At 52.4% G+C, this 14,963-nt stretch overlaps 1 protein-coding gene across 2 annotated transcripts; it reads left to right on the top strand.

The window, feature by feature from the left end:
• The first annotated feature begins 459 nt into the window (after positions 1-459).
• On the top strand, positions 460-14,736 carry LOC4343876 (uncharacterized). Of its 2 annotated transcripts, XM_015790229.3 has the most exons (5): positions 460-597; positions 689-800; positions 12,972-13,491; positions 13,970-14,055; positions 14,141-14,736. In XM_015790229.3, exons 1-5 carry the CDS (start codon positions 475-477, stop codon positions 14,182-14,184), a joined length of 885 nt encoding a protein of 294 aa, XP_015645715.1. In that variant the 5' UTR covers positions 460-474; the 3' UTR covers positions 14,185-14,736. The 2 variants fall into 2 exon arrangements, with proteins under 2 accessions (XP_015645715.1, XP_025882955.1); XM_026027170.2 differs by lacking the exons at positions 460-597; positions 689-800 and having other exon boundaries at positions 12,566-13,491.
• The last annotated feature ends 227 nt before the right edge of the window (positions 14,737-14,963 follow it).

Here is a 14,963-nt window from a genome sequence, read left to right on the forward strand (position 1 = left end):
AGTCTAGTGGCGTATATATTCACAATAAAACAGGATCATCAGGTCGAGACCGGTGTTTCTCATGACAAGGTCGTTAGCCATGCGGCCATGTTGGCGCGAAGGAGTTCTTCATCGCCGTGCCCGCCATCGCGGTTCACGGTGGCAGCGCCGCCGCCGCCGTCGCCGGCACGGCAGAGCACAAGACGTGGATGTCCAAGTTGCACCGGCGCGCGCTAGAAGGAAAGGTAGAAGCCCATACTGGCCCAATTTTGCGCGTGCGCACGGCCCATGCGACCCTCCTCAGGTGTTTACAAAAAAACCGACGGGAAAATCAAACTGGATTTTAAATATCTGATTTGACAAAATTTGATCGGATTTTGTCGGAAATCCGTTCGACCCGTTGCGCATCCGCACTTCCCACTCCTCCCACAGCGAAGTCCGTCAAAACCCTAGAAATCGAGGCGTCTCCTCCGATCGATCGAGATTTCGAGGCCCATGTTCCTCCGCGCACTCGCATCTCTCCTCGACCGGAGGCTCTCGGCACGCGGCGCGCAGGCGCGGCGATCGGCGGCGGCGGCGGGGACTAGGCCAGCGAAGCCACGCGCTCTCCGCACCCTCGTGAGTCTCTCTCCGTTTCCCCCCCTGATCTCAGATCGAAAATTTCATCACTCGCGCGCAGCGGCTCACGCTCCCGTCCCTCTCCGCGCAGAGGGATCTCGGCGTCGGCCATGGCGCCGTAAAAGGTGCTCTTGCCTTGACGAGTTCGTTGGCTGGATTGCTGCTCGGATTCCTCTATTTCAAGCAAGATAGAGATGACTCAGGTATGTATAGTATGGCGTTATTCTTGAAAGTGCCGTTAGATTAGATTCCTCGCCGTTTTAAATTTCCGGCTATAGCTGCCGCTATATATATTATATATGTATATAGAGACATACGAAGCCATTGTTTCTCTTATTGGCGGTATAAGCGAAACGGCTTATTTGTAAACGAAAAATAATTTATCAATAAAACTTTTATATACGTATTCTTAGCGATCTAAAAGCAAAGGCTGAAAAATAAACTTCGATGAAAAAAATCTCAAAATCAGCTCCAAATTTAATATTGAAAATTCAAATTTTGCCTGATAAGCATAAGTGAAAAGATGATGCCCATAGTTGTTTGAGAAGAGTCTAGCTATTTACTCTCATTTACAATTTAGCCGCTATTAACTGTGTTGTCGAAACGACAACCGCATACGTCGAAAGACGTGGTTACTTAACAGTGGTTGGAAAGAAACGAAGTATATTGATTTCTTGAATTTTCTCCCCTGTATTACATGGCCCTAGGGGGCTATTTATAGCCCCGTTACAGATTCTCACTTCTAGGGTCTAGGTTGTACTGAGGAATTTACATAGTTGCCCTTATGAAAGGGACGTTTACAGGGTTACATAACGTAAAGGGGGGCTCATGGGCCCTTGATGGGCCATCGGGCGATCGCCGGCCCTATGGCCTCTATGCTTGGTGGGCCGAGAAGGCTACTTTGGCCCTCGCGGGGGCGAACTGGACCTGGCGAAGCTGTCCTTCTCTGGGCTGGATGCCGGGGCGAACCGGTCCTGGCGAAGTTGTCCTTCTTCGGCATGGCGAAGTCGTCCTTCTTCGGCGTGCACTCGTGCGACCCTTCGCCTCGCATCATCCTTGGCTCGTGGTTTTCGCCATGGGTTTCGGCAGATTCGGTCGAAGGGACTCATGCCATCCGCCAACAAGCCCCTCGCGGGCAAGGGTGAGAGCGGAGCTTCGGCCGAGACCGTGCAAACCATGTGGTATGGTATGTGGCGCCCCCTTTCGATCGATGCTCCTGCCGAAACCCGTACTGTTCCTGCAAATAAAATATCATTACTTTTTCCGGGCCGAAGTGAACAGTATTGGGCTTTCCCTTAATGGGCTTTTTACTGTGCTGGTCGGATGATGGGATTTTACCGTTACGCCTACCCTCGCGCCACGTGGCTCTTTGTGATTGGAGGGTATGCGAAACGTCGACTCGGTGGGCTATATATTCTCACCCCTTTCCCTTTCACCGTCACACTTTGCCACTTTTACTGCGTGCGCTCTCCTCCTTCGTTATCTCCTTCCACAGCGTTTCTTGAATCCGTAGGTGTTTCGCCTACCCTATTGGTTCGCCACGGCCCACACGCCTTTCGCCATGGCCCCTCGCAAACCAAACCCCGTTCAGGCGGTCGGACCGGACCCTGGCCGGGTCGACGACGATAACACCACCTTTTTGGGGGCCTCCCTTGTGGATGACGACGAGCTGGCGAAACTAGTCAGCTCTGGGGCGTTGATTGCGGGGCAGGCTTTCGCCCCGGGGAAAGCTGTGGTGCCGAAGCCTGTGGACAATCGGACGGTGGTTTTCGCCGTCTTTTTTGAGGCAGGGCTACGGTTTCCGTGCAACGTGCTATTGCCGGAGATCCTTCGCCTCTTCCAGGTAGAGCTCCCCCAATTGAGCCCATCGACGCTGGTTCGGATCTCAATTTTCGATTGGGCTTGTCGGACTTCTGGGTTCGAACCTAGCGCTGCTCTCTTCGGCGCCATATTCTTCGCCACCGTGAACTCCAAGACGGTGATTACTCCGGCTGGGACGAAGAAGACGGTGATCGGGAGCGTGAACTTCAATGTTCGCCCCGAACGGTCCGACCTTTGGCCAGCGAATGCTGCCATGTCGAAGTGGGACCGCCATTGGATGGCGAGGTGGTTTTACCACACCATCCCCTTCGAGGCCGGCTCTGATTCAGCGAAAGCTCTTCGGTGTCGGCGCAGGGTTATTGCGCCGAATCGAAAACCCAGGATCGCCGTGGATGGCGCTATGGAGGCCCGGTTCGCCCTGCTAAGGAAAGTCTGTTCCCGCCTCAGCTGCCGCGACCTGGTGGAGGAGTTCTGCATGCTTCGCATCTTTCCCCTCTCCCAGTCATGGCAGGTTGCGGTTAACCTGAGCGAAGAGGTTGATGGCTTGCCTAAGCTGGTCCTCCCTGAGGGAATGAACAGTAAGTCTGCTGTTTTCGCCATATACTTTCGCGCTTTAGCTCTCTCTGCTTGACCTTTTAACCTGACTCCTTTCCTTTCCTTTGCAGTGCTAACCCTTGACCAAGCCGAAGCCGAAGCCCGTAAGATGATCGGCGACGTATCGGTCGTTGAGTACAGCCAAATGCTTACACGGCAGGCAACTGGTCGGGCGAACCGGGTTTTTAACGGCGAATTGCCTCCTCGGGCGAATCCCCATAAGGCTGGTGACGAAGCAGGGCCTTCGCGGAAGCGGCCGCGCGGTCAGGTTAAGCTTGCCCCTAGGAAGCGTAGGGCTCCTGTTTCATCAGATTCTGACGCTGACGACAAGGATGGCGAAGAACTTGACGGCGAAGAGGGAGAGGGGGAGGAAGAAGAGACGGAGACCGCGGTCGAAAATGCCGCGGTCGAGGTGACCGAGGGACGCGCCGAAACTCCCGGTTATACCCCCACTCCAAGTCCTGGCCATAACGAGACTGGGGTGGAGTCGAATAGCTCCCCCCTTCGCCAAAAAGACTTGGACGTGGCGAAGGCTCTGGTTGCGTTCTCCTCTGGCAAGGCGGCGAAGGGAGGCCCCGTCAAGAAGGCGGCTAAAAAGAAAGGACTTGTCGATATCGCTCGAGTTTTTAGCGACGATGAGTCCTCTGACGGGACTCTGACTTCGCCCGCTGGCCGCAGCCTGGATCTCTCAGCCGCTCCCGCTCCTCCACTTGGCGGCACTGGAGCGGGTGGTAGCACTGCCGCTGGGGCTTCGGCCTCCGCGGAAAGGATCGTGACGGCCGCGGCGAAAGTTTTCGGCAGTCCTCCTCGTCAGCCAATTGCATCGCCGCTGACTGAGGCGAAGGGAAAGAGAGCGGCTGGCGAAACGTCCGCGTCAGAGTATTCGCTTGCGGTGCCCCGCTTCGCCCCCGGCGACTTCGAGACACGGGCAGACCTCCTTCCTTTTGTGGAAGGGGTGAGCAATCTAATCATGCCTGCCGGCACCCCGAGCCTGTTCACCGAACTTAATGAGTTCAATGAGGGGTGCTCCGCTATAAAAAGTCTTGTGGTTCGGGTACGTCTTTCCCCTCCTTTTTCTCTGTTCTTATCTTTGCTTTTGCTGACACTTGCTCTCTTCGCCGCTCTTGTTTTGCGCCCAGATCCTTGCGGCTCACTGTTCAACAGAGCGAACCGTGCGAGCCCGCCTTGACGGGTTCAAAAGCCGTCTTCGGGCGAAGGATGACGAAATAGGCCGCAAAAATCTTGAGATGGAGGTCCTGGCTAACACCCTGAAGGAGACGAAAGCCGAAAACAAGCGGCTCCAGTTGGAACTGGAAAAAGGGAATGAAGCTAGGGCCGAAGTCGAACGCTTGAAGGCCGAACTGCAAAAAGAAAAGGCCCACTCCGCCGTGCTTGTGGATTACTACAACCTTACCGAGTCGAAGATGGAGGCTCTTCGGCAGGAAGTCTGCAAGGCCGAGGCAAGCGCTGCTGCGGAGTCGCGGCGGTTTTCACGGGAGATGGTGAAAACTACCGAGTCCGCGCGAACAGCTTGCCAAACGCTTCGCCTTGCTCTTACCGATATGGGCGCGAAAGTGCGAGGTGTCCCTTCCGAAGATGCCTCTGCCTTTGACTTCTCCGAATGGACCTAGCAGGCTGGTGGTTCGGTTTCGGACTGTGCCACCGCGTACGGCGACTGCTGTGCGCGCGTGTCCGCGGCCTTTACCACGGGCCTCCTACAGCAGTTCGGCTGTGAGCATGTCGCCGAGTTCCCCAACTACGCGAAAGGGGATTGGGAAATCAGTTCACAAGACATTTCGCCCGCACTTCGTGCGTGGCGAAAACAATTCTAGCAGAGGGACGGCCGCTCGACCGCTAAGGCGCGCCTTTTGGAGCAGCTGGCGAAGGCTGAGGCGGCGGAGCTTCGCGAAGAAGAGTACGTGGAGGCCGAAGGGGGTGGAGGTGATGCCCAGGATCACCCAGAGGTGTGAGGCCCTCCGCCCTTTCTTTAGATTTTCATAGTTTTTTTTTGGGGTTCGCCAGGGGTGGCGAACCGTTGTATATTCGGCAGGCTGCCGCTAACCTTTTTATTGTAACCGAGACTAAGTTGTCGTTGGGCATTTAAAATATGTATAACAGACCTACCTTTCGCCCTTTACTGTTGGTCCTTGTTATGCTTTCGCCTACTTCTCACTATTCGATTGGTTTTTTGCCATTTCTGCATTATCTGCCAGGGTATTCGCCGAAAACTGTGTATTCGACCCCCGTCTGGAAGTTGGCGAAACCAAAACGAGAAATTTGTGGCTTTAAAAGATTTGCCGAAGATGCGATGCCCGTTTCGGCCTGTGTATCGTGAAATGCTGATAAATGGACACAGCTATAAGGTTTTCAAGGTTGCTGGGTGGCTTCGGAGTCACCCTGAGCGAACCCTGGAGGATTATGATCTTGTTCATTCAAGACGTTTGGACGACATGGCTTCGCTTTTGGCGGAATCATCAGAAGACCGATCGGCAGGAAGCGATCTTTCGGCGCCGTTATGGCATAATTTGCGTTTCGCCCCCTTCTCCCCTTAGAGTGGTGTATGATATTAGCGACGACGAACCTTGTTCGCCCGATCATTCTTTAGCCGACAGGGGAGAAAGGGGACACGAGGGCGAAGATGTAATTTATTTGTGATCTATATTGCACTGTTTGAGTTGTAATCCTCGATACCTCCCTTTTTTTTTTGAATCAATAAAAGTGTGCTTTACTTCCTTTTCGCTATTCTCGCATTGTCACTTCGCGTGCTTTCGTTGGGTCGGAACATGTCGGCCCCTTTGCATACATTAGCGAAATAGGCTTCGACTTTTCCAGCTTTCGTCTTCCGTTTTCGATAGACGCTTTTACTTTCATGCTGATCGAATGTAATGGCGTTCGGTTAGTTATTTCCGAAACAAGCTGTTGTGGTTTCAACGTTCGGCGAGCGATGCTTCGGCCGATTCGTTTCGCCCCCCTGGCTTTTTCGCTGATCAGGCGTTTGCCTTGGGGTTTTTCCACAAGTTATCAATCACACAATAAAAAAAAGAAGGTAGAGGACACAGAGGTTTTATACTGGTTCGGGCCTCCATGGCGGATAATAACCCTACATCCAGTTTTTTTTTCTTTTTTCATTTTCCTCTTTTTTTTTCCTTTTTTTTTTGCCGGGAGGCGTACATAGTGCCGAATGGCTTACATGACTATATACATTTTTACAAGTTGGCGATTTGGGTGCCACCTATTCTAGACATAAAAGCGCTTGAGGGAGGCAGCATTCCAGGAGTGGTCGAGCCCCTCGCCTTCCAATGTTGCCAGCCGAAAAGACCCCGTCCTTGATTTGTGCTTGATGAGGTACGGGCCTTCCCATTTCGATTCAAGCTTGCCGACAGCCACTGGGTTCGCCTTTTTTCTTAGGACGAGCTGACCGGGCAAGAGATCTGTCGGTCGAACCTTTTTGTTGTAGGTTGCCGAAGTGTTTACGGCATATTTGCGCATGTGCTCGAGTGCTTCGACTCTTACTCCTTCTAATAGTTCGAGCGACACCTCGCGTCCTTCTTCGCCCCCAGAGAACACCACCCTTGGTGAGTTAGCCCCTAGCTCTGCTGGGGTCATTGCCTCGTCGCCATAGAGGAGCATGAACGGGCTAAACCTCGTTGGTCTTGTGGGGGTCGTTCGCAGGGCCCAAAGAACAGATAGCATCTCTTCTGGCCATTTGCCTTTCGCTGCCCCCTCGAGCCTTTTCTTTAGTGCTTCCAGGATCTTGCCATTTGTTCGTTCGGCCGCTCCGTTGGACTGCGGGTGTGCGACCGATGCGAATTTTATTTCCAGGTTAAGCCCTTCGCACATTTGTCTGAACTTTTCAGAGTCGAACTGCTTGCCGTTGTCGGTGATGAACTCCTTTGGTACTCCGAACCGGCAGATAATGTTTTTCCACACGAACTTCTGTACTGCTGCCGAAGTAATTGCACCAAGGAGTTCGGCTTCGACCCACCGAGAGAAATATTCAACAGCCACAATGGCGAACTTATACCCGTTTCGTGCCGAAGGGATTGGGCCAATGATGTCCAGTCCCCATCTGGCGAAGGGCCAAATTGGCGCAATGGGCTGCAAGTCATAGTGGGGCGCGGTTTGACTTCAGCCATGACGCTGGCAGCTCTCGCACTTCTTAATCTGCTCTGCACAGACTTTCAACACAGTTGGCCAGTAAACCCCTTGTCTAAACACCTTGGAGGCCACCGTTCTTGCAGCTTGGTGAGCGCCACATAGCCCCTGGTGTATCTCCTTCGCCATTTGCTCACCTTCGGCGAAAGAAACGCAACGGAGTAGAGGTTGAAGCATCCCAGAACGGTAAAGTTGGCCTGAGATTAACTTATACTTCGTGGCTCTGATTTGCAAGCGCTTTGCTTCTGCTTCATCATCCGGAAGCCAGCCAGTTTCGATATATTTAACAAACGGGGTTCGCCAGTCATTTGGGTCTTCTCCCAGTTTTACCTGGTCAATTGTTAAGACCAGACTGTCCACAGACACGCTTGGTGTGTGCAGTACCTCGAAAAATATGCCCGGCAAATGCGGTCCGCCACTAGCGGCAGATTTCGCCAGAGCGTCTGCTTCCTGATTCTGGCCTCTGGGCAAGTGTTCGACTGTTATGCCGGTGAAGTACTTTTCCATGGTTCGGACAGCCTCCAAATACTTTTTCATTCCTTCTTCTTTCGCCTCAAAGGACTTGTCAACATGGCTTGCTACCAACTTAGAATCGGTTCGAATTAGCAAGCGCCGAACTCCCAGTGCTTTCGCCTTTCTTAGGCCTAGAAGAATGGCTTCGTATTCTGCTGCGTTGTTGGTTGTGTTAAACTGCAACCTTGCGGCGTACCGAACTGGTACACCGTTCGGCGAAATGAGAATTGCCGCGACGCCTGCTCCCTTGTGCGACCATGAACCGTCGGAGCACATTATCCAGGGCTGCTCGACGGGCTCGGGTTCAGAGGTTGACACTGGGGTCCATTCGGCTACAAAGTCGGCTAGCACTTGAGACTTGACAGCAGTGCGCGCAACGAAATGCAAATCAAACGGGGATAGTTCTGCTGCCCATTTACTAAGCCTCCCAAAGATTTCCTTGCCTCGTAGTATTTCGCCCAAAGGGTACTGTGAAGGCACCATTATTTTATGGGCCTGGAAGTAGTGCTTGAGCTTGTGCGAAGCCATCACCAAGGTGTAAGCAAGCTTTTCCATCTCGATGTATCTTGTCTTCGCCTCTTGCAGCGCTTCGGAGACAAAATAAACTGGTTTCTGGCCGAACTCTGTTTCTTGAACAAGGGCGGCGCTTACTGCCGCTGGTGAGGCTGCTAAGTACAGCAGCAGTTCGCTTCCTGGATTCGGGCTTATGAGGGCTGGTGGGCTTTGCAAGTATTGTTTTAGGTCGTCGAACGCTGCTTGGCATTCTGGTGTCCAACTGAACTTTCCTGCGCCCCGGAGGGTCTTGAAGAATGGGAGACCTCTTTCGGCCGCTTTTGAGAGGAATCGGCTAAGCGCCGCAATTCGGCCTGCAAGCTTTTGTACATCATGTGTGCTTGATGGAGGCTTCATTTGCCGAATGGCATCGATTTTTTCTGGGTTCGCCTCGATTCCTCTTTCAGAAACCAGGAATCCCAACAACTTGCCCGCGCGAACTCCGAAGACGCACTTCTCAGGATTCAATTTTATGCCCGCTGTGCGCAAGTTGTCAAAAGTCTCCTGCAGATCGGACGCATGATCGAAAACCTTACGGCTTTTTACGACAATGTCGTCAACATAAGCTTCCACATTTCGCCCTAACTGATTACAAAGGACCTTGTACACCAATCTGGCGAAGGTTGCCCCAGCATTCCTCAAGCCGAAAGGCATCCTGAGGTGACAGAAAGTGCCAAACGGGGTGATAAAAGCAGTTTTCGGGATGTCCGGTGGGTTCATATGGATCTGATGATAGCCGGAATATGCGTCCAGGAAACTCATGAGTTCGCAGCCGGCTGTCGAATCCACGAGCTGATCAATCCGCGGCAAAGGGAAATCGTCTTTTGGACATGCCTTATTCAGGTCCGTGAAGTCTACACACATTCGCCATTTGCCGTTTGACTTCCGCACCAGTACTGGATTCGCCAACCATTCTGGGTGGACGATCTCCTGAATGACCCCAGCCTTGAGCAGCTTTTGGACTTCGGCTTTCGCCGCCTCTTGACGATCTGCGGACATCTTACGCAGTTTCTGCTCTCTTGGCTTGGCATCCGGCTTGACTGCTAGGTGATACATGATGAGGTCTGCCGAAACCCCCCCCCCCCACTTCGTCAGGGCCCCAGGCGAAGATATCAATGTTCTTCTTTAGCACCGCTAGGATGCTCTCAGCTTCTTGTTTGCCCATGCCGTCTCCCAGCGATACGAGCTTTGTGGGGTCGGCATCGTCAACCTGCACTTTTACTATCTTGCCGTGAGGTGTGGGTTTTGGCGCGTGTTTTGGCCGGCTGTGGAGTTCGGCTTCGACATTGTGCATGGCCCTGTTGACTACGGCTTGATCGCCTTTCGACGCAGGCGAAGGCTGAAGCCCCTTGACCACTATCACTCCCGCTGGGCCGGGCATCTTGAGTTTGAGATAGTTGTGGTGGGAAATGGCTTCGAACTTGTTCAGGGTCGCACGGCCGAGGATGGCATTGTAGTTGTACGGGATGTCGACGACATCGAACAGTACTTGCTCTTCGCGTCTGTTTTCTCCCGAGCCGAAAGCTATCAGCAGAAGTGCCTGGCCGAGAACTTGAACTGCCTCTCCGCCGAACCCCCGGAGTGACGTTGGTGCTGGTGTAAGAGCCTGGGTGGGCAACCCCATCTTAGCATACGCCTCGGCGAAGATGACATCAGCCGAACTCCCTCCGTCGAACAGGATTCGCCGGACTTCAAAGCCGGCTATCTCAGCTGATATTACCAGTGGATCTTGATGTGGGAACATGACTCCTTCGGCGTCTTCTGGCCCGAAAGAAATTGGCTGGTTCATATACTGCGGCGCCCCCTCCCCCGTCGAAGTGATGCTGTGGACCGCTCGGATCTGCATCTTTTTCTGCCTTTTGGACAAATGGCCGAGCGGGTCGGCCCTCGTAATCACTTGGATTACTCTTCGCTGTGCATCTTGACGTTGTTCGACCGGGGGTTGTTCTTGGGCTGCTTCACGAGGTGCTTCGACGGTTGCTCCTTGCTGTGGTCTAGTATCTTGCGTGTTGCCACGTTGCCTGATGTTTCGGCATTGCTCTGTGGTATGCGAAGAGCGTCCATGGAAAGCGCAGTAAAGGTCTTTTCGGACCTTCTTACGGACCGGCTGATGGTTGCTTGCTTGCTGGGCGTCGAACTCCTTGCGGAGGGCTTGCACTTCTTCGACGGCCATCACAGCCTTGCCCGCGCGGTCGGTCCTGAACTTTTTCCAGGTTATGGGAGCTTGACCTTGTCTTGGCGGCTGCCCTTGGATCGCCGTTTGAGGCTGACGAACCGCGAGGGGAGGTGGTTCGGCAACTTGAACTTGTGCTTGAGCTTGGGCGGCGGCAATAGAAGCTTTATCGTACTCAGCTTGTATGGCTTGCCGTCGCTTGGAATCCTCTTCACCCCTTGCAAAACCGTCAATGATGCGAAGCAAATGCTCAAGTGTTTGTGGTTCCTTATTGGCGATTTTCCTTGTGAGTTCGCCTTCGAGCAAACCGGCCGAAGCAGCATTTATGACTAACGCCTCAGTTATGTCTTGAACTTGACACCGGGCTTGCGAGAAGCGACGCATGTATTCTCTTATCGATTCTCCCGGCCTTTGGCGAATGCCGAGCAGATGCTGCTGCGTCTTCGGCTCCTCATAAGTGCCTCGAAAGTTAAGAACAAAAACATCGCGCAATTGCTCCCATGAGTAAATGCTATTGGCTGGCAGATTGAAATACCAAGAACGGGCGATGCCGTCCAGAGCGAGGTGAATTACCTTTGCCTTGGTATTTTCGTCGCCATGAGCCGCCTCGATCGCGGACTCATAGATGGATAGGAACTCCTTCGGGTCAGTTTCGCCCGAGTAGCGTGGGACGGGTGGGAATTTGAACTGGGGTGGAATTGGGCGGTTCTTAATTCCCCCACTCAGCGGCAGCCCCTTCTCGCCCCCCGCTCTGTTTGCTGCACCTTGCTGCGGGTACGGCGTGGCGAAAGGTGAAATTACGGCTTGCGCGTGAGTTTGAGCCATGGTGCTCGGCTGCCCGGTTGCGATTGGTAATACTTGCTGGGTCGCCATGGATGGGTCGAAAACTGGCTGCGACCATGTCATGGCGACTTGGGCTGGTGCTTGGCTTGTTCCAAAGCCTGGTGTCGGTCCTTGCGGCCGAACAGTTTGCGCCTGGGCGGCATTGACGAAGTCGTACTGAGGTGTCTGACTCCATGGCGAAGCCCCCAGATTCGGCTGGTTCGGCGGCAACCAACTAGGTGCACCTTGACCTGTACTCCCCTCTGGACGAGTCGAGGGAGCTGTACTCGAAATGTTGTGGGGCTGATTGAGTTGCTGAAGGAAAGCTTGGAATTGCGCCTGCAGAGCCGAAGCCCCTTCCGCTACGGTTTGCGACACCTGGCCAAGTGGTTGAGGCTACACTTGGGCCGCGATCTGCTGAGCTTGTCCATAGGGGGCCTGGTGCACTGCTGCGGCTGCCGGCTGCCCGGCGAAGTGCACCGATGCCTGTGAGACTTGCGGCGGAACGGGCTGGGACTGCACTTGTGGACAGACTTGAGGCGGGACATACCCTGCCGAATATTGGAGGATTGGTGCCGAAGGGACCCTGGACCGCCTCGCCGCCTCGTACGCTTGTTGCTGTTCTTGCATTTGGCGAAGCATGTCTTGGAGTCGTGCCATGTTCTGCCTAATAGTTTCCATATCGGCTTCGGCTTGTGTTTCAGGGTCGGAGTTGACTTGAACTTGCACGGCAGGGAGTGCGGCTTGGGCCACTGTTGGCTGCGACGGAGCGGCAGGGGGCACCAGCAGCTGTCCTGCCGAAAGGATCTCCGCCCTGGTCTGAAGCGCCCTTGCCGCTGCAGCCGCCTTCGCCACTTCATCCACCCTTGGCGCCTGCTCAGAGGTGGCAGGGGCCGAAGGCAGCAATGCTGTGATCAGCGCCGAAGCAGACGGTGCCGGTGCCGAAGCGGACGGGGCTCCTCCCACTTCGGCGATTGATGCCGAAGGTTCCGCTCCTTCTTCGGCGGCCATGTCCGCCCCGGCGTCGCTTTCCTTTCGCCTTGTAACCTTCTCCTTCACGACCTTCTTCGGTGGCATTCGCTCTCAGTGGTTTCGCTCGGAGGTCCCCACGGTCGGCGCCAGCTGTTATCGAAACGACAACCGCATACGTCGAAAGACGTGGTTACTTAACAGTGGTTGGAAAGAAACGAAGTATATTGATTTCTTGAATTTTCTCCCCTGTATTACATGGCCCTAGGGGGCTATTTATAGCCCCGTTACAGATTCTCACTTCTAGGGTCTAGGTTGTACTGAGGAATTTACATAGTTGCCCTTATGAAAGGGACGTTTACAGGGTTACATAACGTAAAGGGGGGCTCATGGGCTCTTGATGGGCCATCGGGCGATCGCCGGCCCTATGGTCTCTAAGCTTGGTGGGCCGAGAAGGCTACTTCGGCCCTCGCGGGGGCGAACTGGACCTGGCGAAGCCGTCCTTCTCTGGGCTGGATGCCGGGGCGAACCGGTCCTGGCGAAGTCGTCCTTCTTCGGCATGGCGAAGTCGTCCTTCTTCGGCGTGCACTCGTGCGACCCTTCGCCTCGCATCATCCTTGGCTCGTGGTCTTCGCCATGGGTTTCGGCAGATTCGGTCGAAGGGACTCATGCCATCCGCCAACAAACTGTTTGAGAGAGGTTACCGTTAAATGTCTTAGCCTACTATTCAATACACTGATTTGTTTCGTTCCCTACCTGTTTGTACCTGTGGCAGCTTGGGAGTATACCAGGAAGGAGGAGGAGACCGTAAAGTGGAGGGACGTGATCGAGCCATCCGTCATGGCAAGGTTCACAAGGAAAGATGGCACCTTCGCCTATCCTGAGTACTACGGTTACCTCCGCGTTCAGATGAACGGGGGGAAACCAAACTATGACCAGAAATGTTCCGACAAGGTGGAGGAGGCCATCGTCGATGCTGATGCCGCCGACACAGACGAGGATGGCAACAACGCGGTGGATGAGCCAGCCATGAAGGCAAAATTCGAAGACTGGATGAAGGAGCATGGCCGGATATACATAACCAAGAAAGAGAAGGCTCATCGGTATGAGAATTTCAAGAAGGCTATGAAGGGCATCAACGAGTTAAACATCAAGCGCGGAATGCGAAGCCCTTTAGCTGCCCCTACCGAATTAGCGGACTACACCGATGAAGAGGTTGAGCGACTTGGTATCACTATGGCTGATGATTCAGACTGGGATGAGTACCTTGATCACATCCACACTGCGATTGCTCGGTATATGGCTACTATAAAGAGGATCAGATCTTTTGTTTTGGAAGCCAGCAATTATATTTTAATCTATGTGTTCCCGTGATAAATGCTGCTTTAGAATTAGCGAATTAGCCTTTCGATATCCAATTGGTGAAAATTGTTCTGGCTATTGGTCGTTATATTCGAGAAGCAGATACCAACTAGTTTGATCTGATATTCTGGCTAGTTGTAAGTCATCATTGCACAGCAATCATAGGCTCATAGCGAAGTAGAAACTGTACAGTAATTAGTAGATGTGAATAACACTTGTGCTGTTTGGATTTTGCCTCAGTCTTTGTAGTACCATAGTCTAAAATCCTAAACTGCAGCTCCAAATGCAAATGATCTACTTTTACTGTGAATGATGGCTTAGCTTAAAGCATACTTATATCTTTCCAACAAGCTGCACCATATTTATTTTTGGAGCATCGTGTAATTTTGATCATTCTTTGGATGAGAACAGAAGAAAAGGGAACTACTCGCAATGCATGACAAAGCAAAGCGTCAGACCGAGTTGCAGACAAACAGCAGCTAGTCGGAAAGAAAGAGGTGATGCTGACAGGCATTTGAATTTGTACTTTTGTCTTCATTCCTTAATGATCATCAAACTGATACGACTTTGCTTCTTTTACAGATCATGTCAGCAAAATCATCGTGTCCCTTGACGAGAGCAATTGAACTTGCCAAGGAAGTCCGGAGTGTCAAGGTTTATCGTAGAGACAGACAGACAATGCATAATTGCAGATGTAGTACGTGAATGCTTCTGGAGAGGGATCTCAACAGATAAGTGTATGGAGCTTTAGCATAAGGTATCAAAGCGAAACTCCTCTTACTTCAGGAGGTAAAGGTTGGGTTGGTCTGACAAATGACAAATCAGGCAGCGATAAATTACGGCAGAATAGCTGCATAGAAAATTCTTACCAGTATTTGGTTTAATTTACCCCCTCGTTCTTAGTCTTTTATTGTGCCTACAACCACTAATAAAGGGTGCAGCTGTTTCTCAAAATTAAATCCAGAGAACATTTTTCCCCTTTGTTTTACTGTATCAACTAGCAAGTCTAGGATTTCAACCTAATTTTGTATATCAGAACAAAAACAGTGCATATACTCTATATTATATTTCCCATTTTTATCTCAGAAGGTACAAACTTTACCCTGTATCATTAGACAATATATGATTTTGATCAAGTGCTTATAGCCGCTCAAGAAGCTGGCATTGATATCCCATCACAACAATGAATTTGGAGCTGGTAGTAAGAGTTCAGGAGGGCCTCATTGAACCGTTTCGGGTCCTCCTGTGGGGCATATGGCCGGTGTTCTTTATGATTTTCCAACCTAGCATTCGCACGAAAGTGTTCTGCATTTGCATTAATTCATCTTGTGTAAGTGAAATTACAAGGTGCAGCCTCAGCATGTAATTCCCCTGCAATTATTTTAATATTTTTTTTTTGAAAAAG

Source organism: Oryza sativa, chromosome 7, assembly GCF_034140825.1.
Source record: "Oryza sativa Japonica Group chromosome 7, ASM3414082v1".
In the NCBI taxonomy this organism is placed as follows: Eukaryota; Viridiplantae; Streptophyta; class Magnoliopsida; order Poales; family Poaceae; genus Oryza; species Oryza sativa.